This window comes from Ceratotherium simum, chromosome 5, assembly GCF_057802395.1.
Source record: "Ceratotherium simum simum isolate JZ-2026a chromosome 5, ASM5780239v1, whole genome shotgun sequence".
In the NCBI taxonomy this organism is placed as follows: Eukaryota; Metazoa; Chordata; class Mammalia; order Perissodactyla; family Rhinocerotidae; genus Ceratotherium; species Ceratotherium simum.
The window spans coordinates 21,849,075-21,864,921 of NC_141904.1; the positions used below are offsets into that span (position 1 = coordinate 21,849,075).

Consider the following 15,847-nt stretch of genomic DNA (forward strand, 5'->3'; position numbering starts at 1 on the left):
ATTAAATAACATGGGAAAATGCTTACAATATAATTGAAACAGTAAAATATAATACCATACAAACTCCCTTAATTTGGACCTAGCATTTGTCGCAGTTGGAATTTTACTTTTTACTTTTACTTACTCAAAATCACGTTTACTTGCTCAATGCTTGTCCTCCACACTGGATTATAAACTTCATAAGGACAAAGATCATGTCTATTAAGTTGCACTCCAATGCCTAGCACAATGTCTGGCATATAGTGGGTACTCAGTAAATAATTAATTAAATTTAGAGAAAAATCAAGAATAAATACTAAATTAACTACTCTAGCAAGATTTTTTCTTTCTTGTTTTCTAGATTATTTTACGGTGAGAATAATCGGAAGAAAAAGTAACAGTAAACGTTTTTAAATTCAAGGATAACAGACTGACAAGAAAAGGCTTCACAGTTTATGAATCTTTGGTTAGAAAGATGGATTTTTAAACATTTTTTCCTATTTTGGTCATGTATTACTTTTAAAATCAAAATAAGCATTATTGAATAAAAATTATATTTATAAAATATTTTTAATATCTTTACAGTTCTAAGACAAAAACATTGAATTTGGTAATTTAGTGGTGACTTTTGAGAGAACAGATACTGAGGAATCTTGGATTTACTCTGGATTATGGTTCATATGGCAGGTTAATACTACTAAGTAATTAGGTTATAAATTTGAATTAGTCTTATTTTTCCCCCTAGAATTTTATGATGGCTGTCTTTAAATTCTGAATTCACTCAGCTCTCTTTCTATTTACAATCAACTACTGGTATTACACAAGCCAAAATGTTACCTAGAACACTAGCGGTTCTATGAGATGATTATCAAAAAAGTGTGAGAAGTGTTATATACCATATTCTACGCCAAGAGATTTACATAAACCTTGGTTTATTAAGGGTTTAGAGAGATCCTCCAGTGAAAAAACCAGTGCTTTAACCAGCAATTTGCAGATCACACCTAACCACAAAACCCTCTTTCTTCTAATATCAATCAACATTTTTTGAAAAAAGAATGTAATATTTGTTTCAGTTTGCATATCATAAAACTTATTCTGGAAATCTTTTGAAACCCAAAGATCTGTTGCCCTTGCTCTAAAAGAGGTTTGAGGAAAGGTGGATATTTTTTATATGTGCCGTACATCAATTTTAGAGAAATATTTATTACACAGTGTGTTTCTAGCACACAGTGAGTAGAGGTTAGGGGATAAGAATGGTAGATTGGGCACCAGAGACCTGGATTCAAGTGCCAGTTCTGCTACTACTTAGCTTTATGACCTTGGCAAGTGATTTCATCACTTTAAGCCTTTTCTAAAAATATTTGCTTTAATAGAATTGTTTTGAGGATTAAATGAATAATGTATATAAAGTACTTTAGCATGATGCCTGGCACATGGTTATTACTCAGTCATTAGCTACTCTCATTATTAGCCTTGCAGAGAAGAGTTTGTCAAGAGCCAACATAAGGATCTGTAGCTTCCCTAGGTCCTTTTGAATGTATCAGCTTGTATTGTTAATGGCTCCATTTTATTGAACCTGATTTCTTGAATATAACCATACTAAATTAAACTTTTAAATTATGTTCTTAAAGTAAATGTAAATAAAGGGTTGCTTTTCTGTTTTCAGCTATCAATTTTCACTTTCAATGGAGGAGGATGATCAGATTGACTGGATTCATGGTTAAGTGTAAAGAGCTAGGTTTCACCAAAGAGTTATTTTAGGATGACATAAGTATAGCTATGATCACTATACCAAAAAAAAAATTCTTTAGGAAATTTAATTTTGGTTTTGAGTCATTTTTTAAGATTAATTTTATTATTAGTAGTAGTGTTTAATTTTTTATTATTACCTCAGTGATAGATGGGGCAAGCTACCATTATCTCCTAAACAAAAAGCTACATTTTCCAAATGGGTACGACCAGAAGACCTCACCAACAATCCTACCATGATTTATACTGTGTCCAGTTTTAGCATAAAGCAGGTAAACATTTTGTATAATTTTATATGAAAGCTAGCACTTTAAAGTAATTTGAATATCGTTTGAGTTTTTCCTTAGATTTTTATTAGACATTCAGATACGTGAGTATAATCGGAAGAATTATTCATTCTGCACACTTTGATTTAGACATACTGAGATAATAAGTATGAATAACTGTTTTGGGCAATTACAGATTTTTATATAGACCCTATTTATCGATATGTGCTTGCAAATGAGAAAGTTGAGAATCTGAACTTCACCTTTGATAAGGGAATAGATGTAAAAGACAGAAGGATATTGGACTTACTTGAAATACTTCAGTGGTAGAACAACAATATGGCTTTATTGCAAACTTTAAGGTTTGCCTTGAAGTCACAGATGTCATCCATGTTAGTATAAAAATAATAGTCCTGAAATACTATGATTCAAGAATCTTATGGTGTGCATATTCATTTTAATTGGTCACATCATAATAAACCAACTTTTTAAAAAATGCCTTTAATTTTTTGTCATTAAAAACAGTGTGATTCATACCACAGGGGCCGGCCCCGTGGTGTACAGGTTAAGTGCACGCACTCCACTGCTGGCGGCCCAGGTTCGGATCCCAGGTGCTCACTGACGCACTGCTTGTCAGGCCATGCTCTGGTGGTGTCCCACATAAAGTGGAGGAAGATGGGCATGGATGTTAGGTCAGGGCCAGTCTTCCTCAGCAAAAAGAGAAGGATTGGTGTGGATGTTAGCTCAGGGCTGATGCTCCTCACAAAAAACAACAAACAAAAAAACCAGTATGATTCAGTGAGTATGCTTTTATCCACGTAAAGGATACATCATCCATATTTAATTATTCTAAGTTAACTTCATTGAAATACTTTATTCAGTTCTTCTAGGATTTGTTTGAACAAAATATGTGTGAGTTGGCAAGTGTGGCATTTCTATTTATTATTTTCCTGTTCAAGATAGTAGTATAAAAAGTCAGGTGCTTAGGTGCAATGTTTAAATATTGTGGTAATGTTGAAATTACATGAATGAATGAATGAATATATTAATAAATTCTTATTAACAGACAATAGTATCAGATTGTTCCTTTGTGGCATCACTGGCTATCAGTGCGGCTTATGAAAGACGATTTAATAAGAAGTTGATTACCAGGTAAAATTTTATATTTGTCCCCTTAGTCTTTTTCATATAATTGTCTCTTAACTAGAAATTTAAAACTTAGGCCTTATCTGCATAGAAAGTGAAGAGGGCATATCACTCAGAATATTATGGCCCTTGTGTGGTAAGCAGATGATTTGTGAATGTGGAAAGATTTGCTACAATGGTCTAAGAACATATGGTCATGTAGTTAAAATTATATATATGGAGTAAATATGCTTTGAAATAAATGAAATTGGTCAAAGTAAAATCATGTCGTATTTATAATTGTGCTGTACTGTGTGGTAGCCACTAGACACGTGGATATTGAACACTTGAAATGGGCTAGTCTGAATTGAAATGGGCTATAAGTGTAAAATGCATCAGATTTTGACAACTTAGCACAAAAAATGTAAAATTGGAAAATATCTCAAATTTTTATATTGATTACATGTTGAAATCATAATATTTTAGATATGTTGGGGTAAGTAAAATATATTATTAAAATTAATTTCACCTTTTTTAACTCTTATAAAATATGACTACTGGACAATATAAAATAATATATTTCTGTTATCTAGAACTGTTTTAGAATATACTGAAATGTTACTGAAATACTTTTTCTTTAAATTTTTAAAAGTTTTTTAGCTTAAAATCATTCATTATAAAAATTAAGCATTATCATTTTTTCATACAAGTATTCCTGAGTGGTTTTTGTGTATTAAGTCTTGAGAGTACAAAGATAAATTGGACATAGACCTTAGTTGCAAGCTATTTGCCATCTTGAATAAACAGACCATATAAGTAAATAATATGCAACGTGTAAAAGAAAATTGATACTGATAGTTATTACAGGAATCTTATTGGATAATTTTGCCTGAGTTTCTCAGAGTTGTGCTGACTTTGTTGCTGTCAGAGTTGTAGTTAGTCGCCTTAGTTGTGGTTAACTGAAATGGTCTTCTCTTCTTGAGGCCAATAGTAGAAGATTATTTTAACTGGTTTAAAACATATCCACGTGATAGAAAATTTATTAGAGTTTATAATTAAAAACTGAGCTCTTTTCAGAATATTGTGACATTTATGCCCTGCTGTATGATCTCATAAGCTACTTCATTAATTTATTTACATTAAATAAGCACTTTGATCAGGGTGAAATTCTTTTTCTAGGCCAATTATAGAAAAATATTCTAATGTTTATTTTTATAAAATTGTCAAGACAATAGCGTATGTCTAAATAGAATATATCCTGCATCGTAGTTTGTATTGAATATTAATGTTGGTATTTCAATATTTATTTTCCTTGCAAAAGCATAATTTACCCTCAGAATAAGGATGGTGAGCCAGAGTACAATCCATGTGGAAAGTATATGGTAAAACTTCACCTCAATGGTGTCCCAAGAAAGGTGAATAATGTCTCTCCCCACCCCAACTCCTTCTTTTTCTCCCTTCCCCACCTTTGAATCTTGAGTAGAATCATAAAGAAATGTTATTTGTGTAAACATTTAAAAAGTCAATTTAGTTGATTTTGAGTCTGCGATATTATACATATTACTACCAATAATATCATGTTAGTAATTAAAAATAAAAATCATAAGAAGTATAAAGTCTTTTTCAAAATGTTTTGGGAAAGTTTATAGAAAGTTCCAAAAAGGAACATTGAGCTAGTGATTGCTAATGCTTAATGTAAATTTTAATCTGATAGTTCGTGATTACTTTTTTGATTAAAAAGAAATCAGACAAACTAGGTTAGAAGAGTTTATACGTATAGTGATAACTTGAGATATAGAGAGCCTTTAAAATTCTGTTTTCCTTTGTGAATAATATGCATAGTTTTATTTTTTTATTTATTTATTTTTTTTTTATTGCAGTAACATTGGTTTATAACATTGCAAAAATTTCAGGTGTACATCATTGTACTTCTATTTCTGCATGGACTACATCATGTTCACCACCAAAATACTAATTACAACCCATCACCACACACATGTACCGAATTATCCCTTTCACCCTCCACCCTCCCCCCTTCCCCTCTGGTAACCACCAATCCAATCTCTGTCCCTATGTGTTTGTTTATTGTTGTTATTATCTACTACTTAATGAAGGAAATCATACGGTATTTGGCCTTCTCCCTCTGACTTATTTCACTTTGCATTATACCCTCAATGTCCATCCATGTTGTCACAAATGGCTGGATTTCATCTTTAAATTACACTACTTTAATTTCTTTAAGAACTCCGAACTATGTTGTGAGGGCCTTGCATCGTGGGGGCTCTCTAGCTCTTGTCTACTCACAGAGGTACATGGACAACATCAGCATCAGCTGGGAACTTGTTAGAATTGCAGAATTTTAGGTCTCACCCTGGACCTACTGAATCAGAATGTGCATTTAAACAAGATCCCTTGGTGCTTTCAGTCTGAGGAGCTGAGAAGTTGCTCTGTAGCTCAATAATACTCAAATTTTAGTGTGCACAGAATCCCCTGGAGGGCTTGTTAAAACACAGATTGCTGCCCCCCCCCCCCCCCCGAGTTTCTGATTCAGTAGGTCTGGGATGGGGCCATAATTTGCATTTCTGACAAGTTCCCAGGTAATGGTGATGCTGTTGTCTGAGAACACCCTTTGAGAACCACTGCTCTAGCTGATTACTTAAAAACTAAACAAAATTATTGAGAATGGTTTTTCTGTACTATAATTTTTAAATAACTCCTTGTTTAAAGAAGCTTTCAAAATGCAGTTGCATAATTCTCCTCTTAGTATTAGATCAAAATTCTTCCTATCCTCTTGTTTCCCAAATCACTTTGTAATATGAATTAGAAACTGTATCTTTGTGGTGATGACTTGCTCTATTATTTAAATGTATTTTTAGCCTTAATGTTCTACTTTTACAACTATACATAGCATGAGTCTTTTTGCAAGTTTAGGTTAAAATGACAGGTAGTAATGTTGTTATTTACCTTAATAGTGAGGCCCTTTTGTACTTCTCTTAGATGTAATGTACATTTCTAGAATCCCTAATAATTCTGATGATAGATCCATAATGTTTAACCAGTTGGCCAAGGTTTATAACCTGACAGGGAGATTAGCTTGTAAAATTGAATAAAGACATAATATTTTATAATTGAGCCAATTCTAAAAATATGAAACTATCGTATGAAAATGATATAGGCATATCTTGTCTTTTATCAGTATGAAAGATTTTTTTTTTAATTGATAGAAAGGATTTTAAGATATTTTGTACCAATTAAGGAAATTAATGTTCTTTTTCTCCAGGTGATAATTGATGACCAGTTACCTGTTGATCACAAGGGAGAGTTGCTCTGTTCTTATTCTAACAACAAAAGTGAATTATGGGTTTCTCTCATAGAAAAAGCATACATGAAAGTCATGGGAGGATATGATTTCCCAGGGTCCAATTCAGTAAGTAACAGGATGATCCAGAGACAGATATATGCTATCTAATATGACTTTTAAATTTGAAGGATTATAGATGATATTTTTGTTTAAAGGAAAAGAAAATAGATGATCAACCCTGAAAAATGTTGATCAGTCACTTTATTATGGGGCTACATATTTTCTTTTACAGGGATAGTGCATTGTGTAGGTTCGGTATTCAGGAAAGCCTAAAATGTATGTGTCCACTGTTCTGTTGGAATATAGGGCCAACTAAATACAGTGTACTGCCTTGCCAGAGAAGTCTCTTCAGATCAAAGGGACGTGTCATGTTATCATCCTTATATGTATTTTTTGCTTTATAAATTCAGGTTCAAGAAGTTTTTGTTTGTTTTTCTCAACCTTAGCACAGCAACCTGTAAAATCAAGATGTGTGTCAATGTCCAATAGTTCTATGAGGTAAACTACTGGGCTTAACGCCAGAAATTAGTCACATTAGTGTGACTTGAAATTATGACCCTGACCAGCATCTGGCCTTAGAAAAGGTATTTAATGATTCTTAGACTCTTTGGTTGTCTATAATATGAGGATAATACCCCCTCTTAGAATTCTAAAGGTAAAATGAAGTAATGTATGCAAACGAGCCATCATTCGTACCTGGTTAGTTTCCCTGCCTAGTACCAGGCCTCCTTCACTCTCCTAGTTCTTATAATGCTAGGCAAAGAAAGTATAGGTCATAGTAAAAAAAATGCAATAGGGTGTTAAAATTTCTTCCCAGCCTACATGCTCAGTTGCTCTATCCTTCAAATATTTTTAGTTTAGCTTTCTAACCCAGTGCCTGTTAATTTACGCAGTGCAGCTTAGAGAAAATGAGAATACACGTAAAACGTTAGAAAAGTGACTAGTATCGTATCTTATGAACTCATTAAATGGTGAGTGACTGTCATTATCATTATTAAAGCAGTTTTTTCAGTTACATGTTTTAAGTTTTCATCATATTTACCAGTAAAACAGTCATCTTGTATTCAAGAAAAGTAGCAAAGTTTGTAAGGAAAAGACAAGCGTGTGCTTAAATCCAGGTAGAAATTTGAGTAAAATAAGCAATTTATTACTGGTAGAACACAACTTACTACCTTCAGATTTATCCCTCTCAAAATCATCATATTAAATCAATGAGATGTAATAGCTACCCTGGGGATTTATTTAAGAGCTTAAGAACATTGTTGACGGTCCTGAAATGTGTTTGTGTTGCAGAATATTGATCTTCATGCACTGACTGGGTGGATACCAGAAAGAATTGCTATGCATTCAGATAGCCAAACTTTCAGTAAGGATAATTCTTTCAGAATGCTTTATCAAAGGTAAACATTTTTTTCTCTCTTTTTTTTTGTGGTAAAAGAGGCTATTTTAAAACTTCATGCCTGATTTAGAAGAGAGATTGCAGAGGCCGTCATTTTCAGTTATTAAGGAAACTGTGTTTTTAAAATAGACCTCACTTTATTCACTTGCTACACCAGACCTCAGTTATCCTCACTGATGGTTACAGTTAATCCAAATTGTAGATGGTCCAAAACATTTGAATCTGGAATATGTAATATGGAAAAATTATTTTGTATTTCCTAAGTACATGCCAATTTGAGGGAAGGTGGGAAAAGAGAAGTCTGAGGACATAAAGAGGAAGGTAGCTTAAGCCTTCAATGGGTAATCCACATGTGGGGACTGGAAAATTGTCTATACAGTAATACACATTCAGTAGTGAAACTAGAAAACGCAATGATTTGATAAAATGATGTCACTTTTGGGGATGTGCATTTGGTATTTCATATCTTTATCTTTATCTGTAAATCATTTGAAAATTTAGCATTTGCTTTCCTTCACTGATAGGTTTCTACCTGAGAATTAAGTAGTCTAAAAGGAGGAGGGAGGTGATAATTTATCTGATATGCTGTGAAATAGAAATGTACTTCTTGTTGAAAGTTCTTCTGGGGGTGTTGAGGCCCATGTTAGAAAAGATTTCAAATTTGTGGAAATTTTCATATAAACCACTAGACTAAAGGAGAGATGGTATGATCTGAGATGACAGATCTGTTTTCCTTTCACTTTTTGTCTCTTGGGGTCATTCCAGGTTTCACAAAGGGGATGTCCTCATCACTGCATCAACTGGAGTGATGACTGAAGCTGAAGGAGAGAAGTGGGGTCTCGTTCCCACACATGCGTATGCTGTCTTGGATATCAGAGAGTTCAAGGTTTTGCCTTCAGTTTTTTTCTCGTTTTTCTAGTTTGATATAAGAAATTATAAGGATCCCAAATGATATGTTAGATTTTTGAATACTGACAAATCAAGGGTAGGCAAAGTTTTTAAATCATTCCACCCTATTACGTTAAACAGTTTGACCTCTACCTTTGGAAATTATGAAATGAAAAGATGGGAAATGTAATGACAGTGACAGCACAGATATTGACGTCAGAACAGAAATGCTGTATGCCTCTTTTTCTTTTCCTTGAAAGTAGCAGGGCTGGGGTGAATACACAGCCTTGAAGTTTTGGGCTGTATCTTGGTGTTGGAGTCAGTCAAAGTGTTAGGCTCTAGAGCCTAGTAGACGTTGCATAAATCTTTGTGAAAGGACAGAAAATAAGAGAACATCTGTAAATAAGAAACATGCCAGTGGGTTTGCAAGTGTTTCTCCTCTTAGCAGCCCTTGTATGCTATCAGGCCTTTCAGACCCTTTCTCTGTGCAGAGGCTGTGGAATAGTTGACTTCATTACTTCTCAGGTTATTGATTAGTTATTTTTAACTGAAAAATGGATCTGTTCTATAGATTAGATAATACAAGGATTATTAAGGAAGGGTTCTTTTGCCTTGGTGTTACAGTACCTAAGCTGTCTAGTCACTGGCAAGTGGACCCAGCAGCGTGTTCCAGTTTCCCCTGCTTAAACCTATAGCAAGAAGTGGTGATCAGTCAGCAATAACAGAGGACCATTATGTATTAATTAGATTGATTTTCTTATGTGGCACATGGAGTTACATGAATTACGAAGAGAGTAGATACCTGCCACGATATTTAAAAATTTATAGTCTCAAGGCTTTCTAAATCATCCAGTCACTGTTGCACCCCAACCATACTGTGCAGAATTGTGTCTTCCTTTAAAAGTGGCATAAAAATGGACTAAAGCAAAAAATGTAAAAATTTATGTGAAACTGAATAAGCTGAGAGTTTGGGTTTGTTTTAGAAATGTAATTTGTTCACAAACACCAGTCAAAACATTGGGAATGACAGTTGCTATTATTTAACACTATGTATAATTTTATTGTTAAAATATCCTGTGAGGTATTAATTAGGTGACCAATAGAGAGGTAATGGCAAGAGATTTAAATTGAGATAATGAAATAGTCAATATGAAAGCAAGCTTGAATTTGAGAAAATTTTTGTGAAGATTATATCATTTACTTTGAATGTAAGACTATTTGTTTTGATTATTCAAAGGAAACTAGACAAATAACATGTTTGTAGAACAACAGGCACCTGTGGTTTGACCTCAAAACAAAACATTCAGAAATTACTGAATGCCAGTAAAGTAAGAATTTCAAATAACAGCGTCTTTAGTTAAAAATCAGTGGAATTATTCACATAGTATCAATTCCACATGGCAGTTATTCTGTAAAGATTAAGGCATTTTAGAGCGTGTGTTGATGGAGTAAATGGGGGCCTGGTGGCAGGGTTCTTCACTGTGGTAATGCTCATGTTCACATCATAATTCTTTGAGTTACTGATCAAAAACAGTATGACCCAGCCTGAGCAGACATCTCACATTTTGGAGCTGACCACAGTTTCCTTTTGTTTGCATAAATTCTTGGTAGTCAGGGTTGATCTTTACCAAAAGTCTTCATGTGTGTTAGAATTTATAGGAGTTTTCTCCAGTATCTTTGGGTATATATGTAAAGAGTTTCCTGGGTTCATCATTTTTATGTTAATTTTGCTGTCTGTAGTTTGAGATATTTCCTTAGTTCTTCTATTTAAAAATATTTCCATGTTTATCTCATTCAGGCATTTATCTCTAAAACCTCATTTGTGCAGATAGATGTAATCTTAGACTAAAGCCATTCCCAATCTTAGAGCATTCGTGACTTTCTTCACTTAATAATATTTTCTTATGAATACCTGCATGAAAGTGTTATCCTTTTTGTTTGACTGCCTCTCACCTGCTTGCATATTCTAAGATCTTCATGTTAGTTTCAGCGATCCTCCCTTTGAATCATTTCTTTGTCTCCTCCTTGAGGGGATGTTGCATAGTCTACTGTGAAGGTACATCTCAGTTTCAAGCTGCTGTCTCTTAAGTCCAGACAAGTCTTATCGAGGGATTTCTGAACCTATCCAAGGCTTTTTCCTTTGCTGCTATTTGGAAATAACTTTGGAAATGGGATGTTTCATCATAAACCAGATTCTTTTTTTTAGTTCTCTAGCATTTCTTCCCCTATTCAGGGCCTCTGAATTGCCGGTTCTCTGTCCAAACAAATCTACAGCCATATTTTAGTGTCCTCGTGTGAATGTCAGTGCACCTGGGACTTACCCCTGAAAAGCTTAGCAGCAGTTTCCTCTCTTTTATATTCCTTTTTTAAGAAGTGATAGAGTCCTGAAATAAGGCAGATTTCCTGCTCATATAGAACTAGATTTTATGAAAAGAAAGGAATTAGAGTTAAATGTCTGTTGGCTGATGTGTGGCAGGGACAGGGGTGAGACACAAGTGGTAAGAAGGAATTGAGAAGAGAAATTTGAAGATTCTGGGGAATAAAGCGTGAGAGGAATGAGTCTACGTCCAGAAATCACATCTACCCCAGGCCATGATTTGCCACATTTAAAATAGCAAAGGAATGTGTTTTTTAAAAGATGTCCCCCAAACAGTTTGATTTATGACATCATTAGGAAAAGAGTACAATTTCCTAAGTTGACTGCTTGAAAAAAGACAAATCCTCTTTTGGATTTAGAAGCTCTTTTGTTTTCCTGAATCAATGTAATCTATCCTGTAGACATTCCCGGTATTTATTGAGCACTTGCCAGAACCTTAACACTCTGTTCCATAAACTCAGTGGAGACTTCTGAAAAAGGGTAATAGTGCTGCCGTTTCAAGGAGTTTACCATCTCATTGGGAACATAAGACTCCTACATTTGCACAAGTAGGAAAATATAGGATAGGATATTATTTGTTTTAAACTAATGTAATACAGATTGTTAGCACTGTAAAATTTAGAGGAGAGATAGTGATTAAAAGGAGAAGGGAATTACTAAGTGCTAGATACTTGGCATATGTTACTTCATTTAATCTTTACAGCAGTCTTCTAGGGAGACGGGATAATCCTCATTTTACACATGAGTAAACAAATGCTCAGAGGGTACATGACCCGCCCAAGGCCTATAAAGCTGATGAATAGTAGAGGTGGAATTTGGTCCCATTTCATTCTGACTCCAAAGTCCATATTCTTTTCTCTTTTTTTCACTGCTTCAGTCTTCACAGAGACAGTGGAGGAAGAAGCTAAAGAGGATCTGAAAGAAAGGGTAGTTAAAAGGGATCAGAGAGGGTCTTCCAGGAAAGGGGGACAGCATGAGCAAATGCCTTTGGAGGTGAAATTGAATGCAGATTATTTATGGTGATTGTGAGAGGAAAGACTAGATTAGAGCCAAACATACATGGGGTATGAGTACTGGAAAATAAAGTGGGGCCACAGTAGAGTAGAGTTTGAAAGGATGGGAAATTCTTGATGCTCTAATGTAGCGCTGTCCCCCGAACTTCCTGTGATGATGGAAGTGTTCTGTATCTGGGTTGTGCAGTGTATTAGCTACTAGCTACACGTGGTCCCTTGAACACTTGAAATGTGGCTAATGTGACGAAGGAACTGATTTTAAAATTTTTTAAATTTGAATTACCACATATGGTTAGGGACTACTTTTGGACAGCATAGTTCTAGGGACTTGGTAGCCATTTACAGTTTTTGATAGGTGTGTGACCTGGTGAAAGTATTGATTAAAAATATTAATTTCAAGTTGATTTGGAAGGAAAAGTATTGGTAAGTATTCAGAATGCATCCTCTCTTAGACAATGCATGATATAACTAATAAAAATATGGATATTATTTTGCAACTTTTTCTGTTTTGCAACTTTTTCTGTTTTGCAACTTTATCTCCTGTTTTTTATAATAGGGACTGCGATTTATCCAATTGAAAAATCCTTGGAGTCATTTACGTTGGAAAGGAAGATACAGTGAAAATGATGTAAAAAACTGGACCCCAGAGTTGCAAAAATATTTAAACTTTGATCCTCGAACAGCTCAGAAAATAGACAATGGTAAATATATCTTTTTAATTTTAATACCATTTGATCTTTAAGTAACCATGCTTTAACAATGTGAAATGTACTTAACTGACTTAAATCATTTATTATTAACATTTATTATTAAGATGTCTTTTCAATTAACAAAGACATCTAATTTTCAGGAATATTTTGGATTTCATGGGATGATCTCTGCCAGTATTATGATGTGATTTATTTGAGTTGGAATCCAGGTCTTTTTAAAGAATCAACATGTATTCACAGGTAACTTTTGCACATTTCAGAATATGCTTCATAGTAGTCTCCACTTTTTTCATTTAAAATGTGATGATTAATTTAGGAAGACTAGTATTCTCTCTTTGTGTCAGGTCTGCAGATGACTGTCATGTAATAGTTATTTTCTTTATATTCTTGGTTATGCCAAAAATTTTAAAAACATAAAAACCTGATAACTTAATTGTATTTGAAATACATCTTTTTAAACAGTGTTATATTTTAGCTCTATGATAAATTTAATTACTGCCTTTTTTGTTGACTTTATCTTTTAGTACTTGGGATGCTAAGCACGGACCTGTGAAAGATGCTTATAGCCTGGCCAACAACCCTCAGTACAAATTGGAGGTGCAGTGTCCACAAGGGGGTGCTGCAGTTTGGGTTTTGCTTAGTAGACACATCACAGACAAGGTACTGATCCCTTCTTATGACACCCCATACAGAAATTGTTTTAAATATAATTTGGCCTTGTGACAAGATATGTAATTTGATCACCAGCCTGTTTCATTTATATAGGTGGTTTGAAAATAGTGTTTTCTTAGATAAATCAATATTTTCCTCTAAGGAAATTTATAATTTGTAATCAGACACTTAAAACTTGTTCAGAAATCATCTGTGAAGAAAAACATGAGGGAGTTTATGCTTTTTAGTGAGGGTTTTTGGGGTTGATTATGTATGCTTTAGATCTTAAGAATATTAACATTAAAATACGCTGAAGGGGGGCCTGCCCCATGGCTTAGTGGTTAAGTGCGCGTGCTCCACTGTTGGCGGTCCGGGTTCGGATCTCGAGCACACATCTGCGCACCACTTGTCCAGCCATGCTGAGGCGGCGTCCCACATAGAGCAACTAGAAGGATGTGCAACTATGACATACAACTATCTACTGGGACTTTAGGGAGATAAAGGAGGAGGATTGGCAATAGATGTTAGCTCAGAGCCGGTCTTCCTCAGCAAAAAGAGGAGGATTGGCATGGATGTTAGCTCAGGGCTGATCTTCCTCACAAACAACAACAACAACAAAAAATACGCTGAAGGGGATTTGGAAATGTTGAGTCATTAGGCCTGATTCTATAAAGGGTAAATATAATCTTAATAGCCTCAGAATCTTATTTAATATATTACTTCATACAGTGTGGTCATTTATTGAAAATACAGTTTAATTCACAGAAAAGTTTTTTATAGCACTGATGTTCTTAAAATTAGAATTATTTTTTTTTTCCACTTAGCACTTTGAGCCCATTTTTCTAACTTCATTGGATTCTTTGTGCTTTTAGGATGATTTTGCAAATAATCGAGAATTTATCACAATGGTTGTATACAAGACTGATGGGAAAAAAGTTTATTACCCAGGTATGTTGAGTAAACAAACATTTAAACAAACATTAAAATTTTATTTACATGATTAAGTTGAAAACTGACAAATTTTATGTAGATAATATGCAAAAATAATTATGCTAATAGACTAATAGAAACCACTCAAACAGATGGGTTGGTATTTATGCTACTTGTGTGTTTTGTTTTGATTTGTTTTTAATTTAGAAACCTTAGGAAATTGGGATTTCTGTATTCTTGCACATTGCTTTGAGAGTTTTATTTTTAAAATTTGTCATATCTTTTTCTCTGATCAAAATTTCTCTGGTTTTCCATGGACTCTTGGATGAAATCCAGGCTCTTCGGCATGATGTATAAGGCTATTGAAATTCTGGCCTTAACCTTCCTGTCCCCCTTTATCTCACGTCCCAGCTTTTCACAGTACCCTCTGAGATACTGGCTACTCCTGGACACACCAGGCCTCTCTTGCCCCTCTTTTCACAGTTTCTTCTGCCAAGAATCTCTCTCCTCCCTGCTCTCTACCCACTTAATTCTTTTCACCCTATTCTGCGTAATGAACATGGTGAAGATCCAGCTTATATGTTATTTCGTCTGTGAAAACCTTTCTCCCAGGCAAGGTGAATCTTTCCCTCTGCAGGGCTCTCGAGGCATTTAACGTATTGTGTTGAAACCGCTTTGCTTTCAAATTCAAAAAAAAATTTTATCACTTGGTTGGGGAGACACATGGTAAGCAAAAAAAAATAGTGATACATGTCTAAAAAAATAAATAGGGTCACATGTTAGTGACTGGTTAGTTGCTCTGGTTGGGTGGCCATGGAAGGCCTCTTTGAGAAGGGATGAATGACAAAAAGGAATTAGTCATGCAAAGAAAGGGAAAAGCATTACAGGCAGAGGGAACAGCAAGTACAAGGACTCCAAAATGAGAAAAATATTGGTGTTTTTTAGGAACAGAAAAAGGCCAGTAGGCCTGGGAAGGTATGTATCAGAAGAGGTCAGAAAGGTGTGCAGGCTCAGATCACATATAGATCACTGTAAGCCACAGGAAAGGGTTTGGATTTTGTTCTAAGTGTGATGGGAAATCTTTGGAGGGTCTTAATCTTTTTTTTTTTTTAGAGAACATTTTTTGTAAAATATATTGGAGGGGGCAAAAAAATGGAAGCAAAGAAACCAATTGGTGATTTTTATTTATTTATGTGACAAATGATGGTGGTTTGAACTTAGGGTGGTAGGAGTGGAGATGAGGAGGAGTGGACAGATTTGGGTTTCAGTATGATTGTCAGGACTTGTTGAGTTGATTTAGGGAGCAAAGAGGAATAAAGGATGATTCCTAATTTTTTGGCTTAAGAAATAGGAGGCTGTAACATTTACTGAGATGGGTAAGAGCTGGTGAGGGCAAGGG

At 34.6% G+C, this 15,847-nt stretch overlaps 1 protein-coding gene across 4 annotated transcripts in view; it reads left to right on the forward strand.

Annotated features, from left to right (window-relative positions):
• The window catches only part of CAPN7 (calpain 7), a 39,704-nt gene that overhangs the window by 15,925 nt on the left and 7,932 nt on the right, over positions 1 to 15,847 (forward strand). For 3 of the 4 annotated variants that reach the window (XM_004419385.3, XM_087430577.1, XM_087430576.1), the window contains 10 exons: positions 1,874 to 2,000; positions 3,061 to 3,146; positions 4,441 to 4,534; positions 6,400 to 6,546; positions 7,774 to 7,880; positions 8,645 to 8,765; positions 12,714 to 12,858; positions 13,008 to 13,107; positions 13,392 to 13,527; positions 14,391 to 14,466. In XM_004419385.3, coding sequence (XP_004419442.1) covers positions 1,874 to 2,000; positions 3,061 to 3,146; positions 4,441 to 4,534; positions 6,400 to 6,546; positions 7,774 to 7,880; positions 8,645 to 8,765; positions 12,714 to 12,858; positions 13,008 to 13,107; positions 13,392 to 13,527; positions 14,391 to 14,466 — 1,139 coding nt within the window. The remainder of the gene's footprint in view (positions 1 to 1,873; positions 2,001 to 3,060; positions 3,147 to 4,440; positions 4,535 to 6,399; positions 6,547 to 7,773; positions 7,881 to 8,644; positions 8,766 to 12,713; positions 12,859 to 13,007; positions 13,108 to 13,391; positions 13,528 to 14,390; positions 14,467 to 15,847) is intronic. The other variant, XM_087430578.1, reaches the window with a different exon arrangement.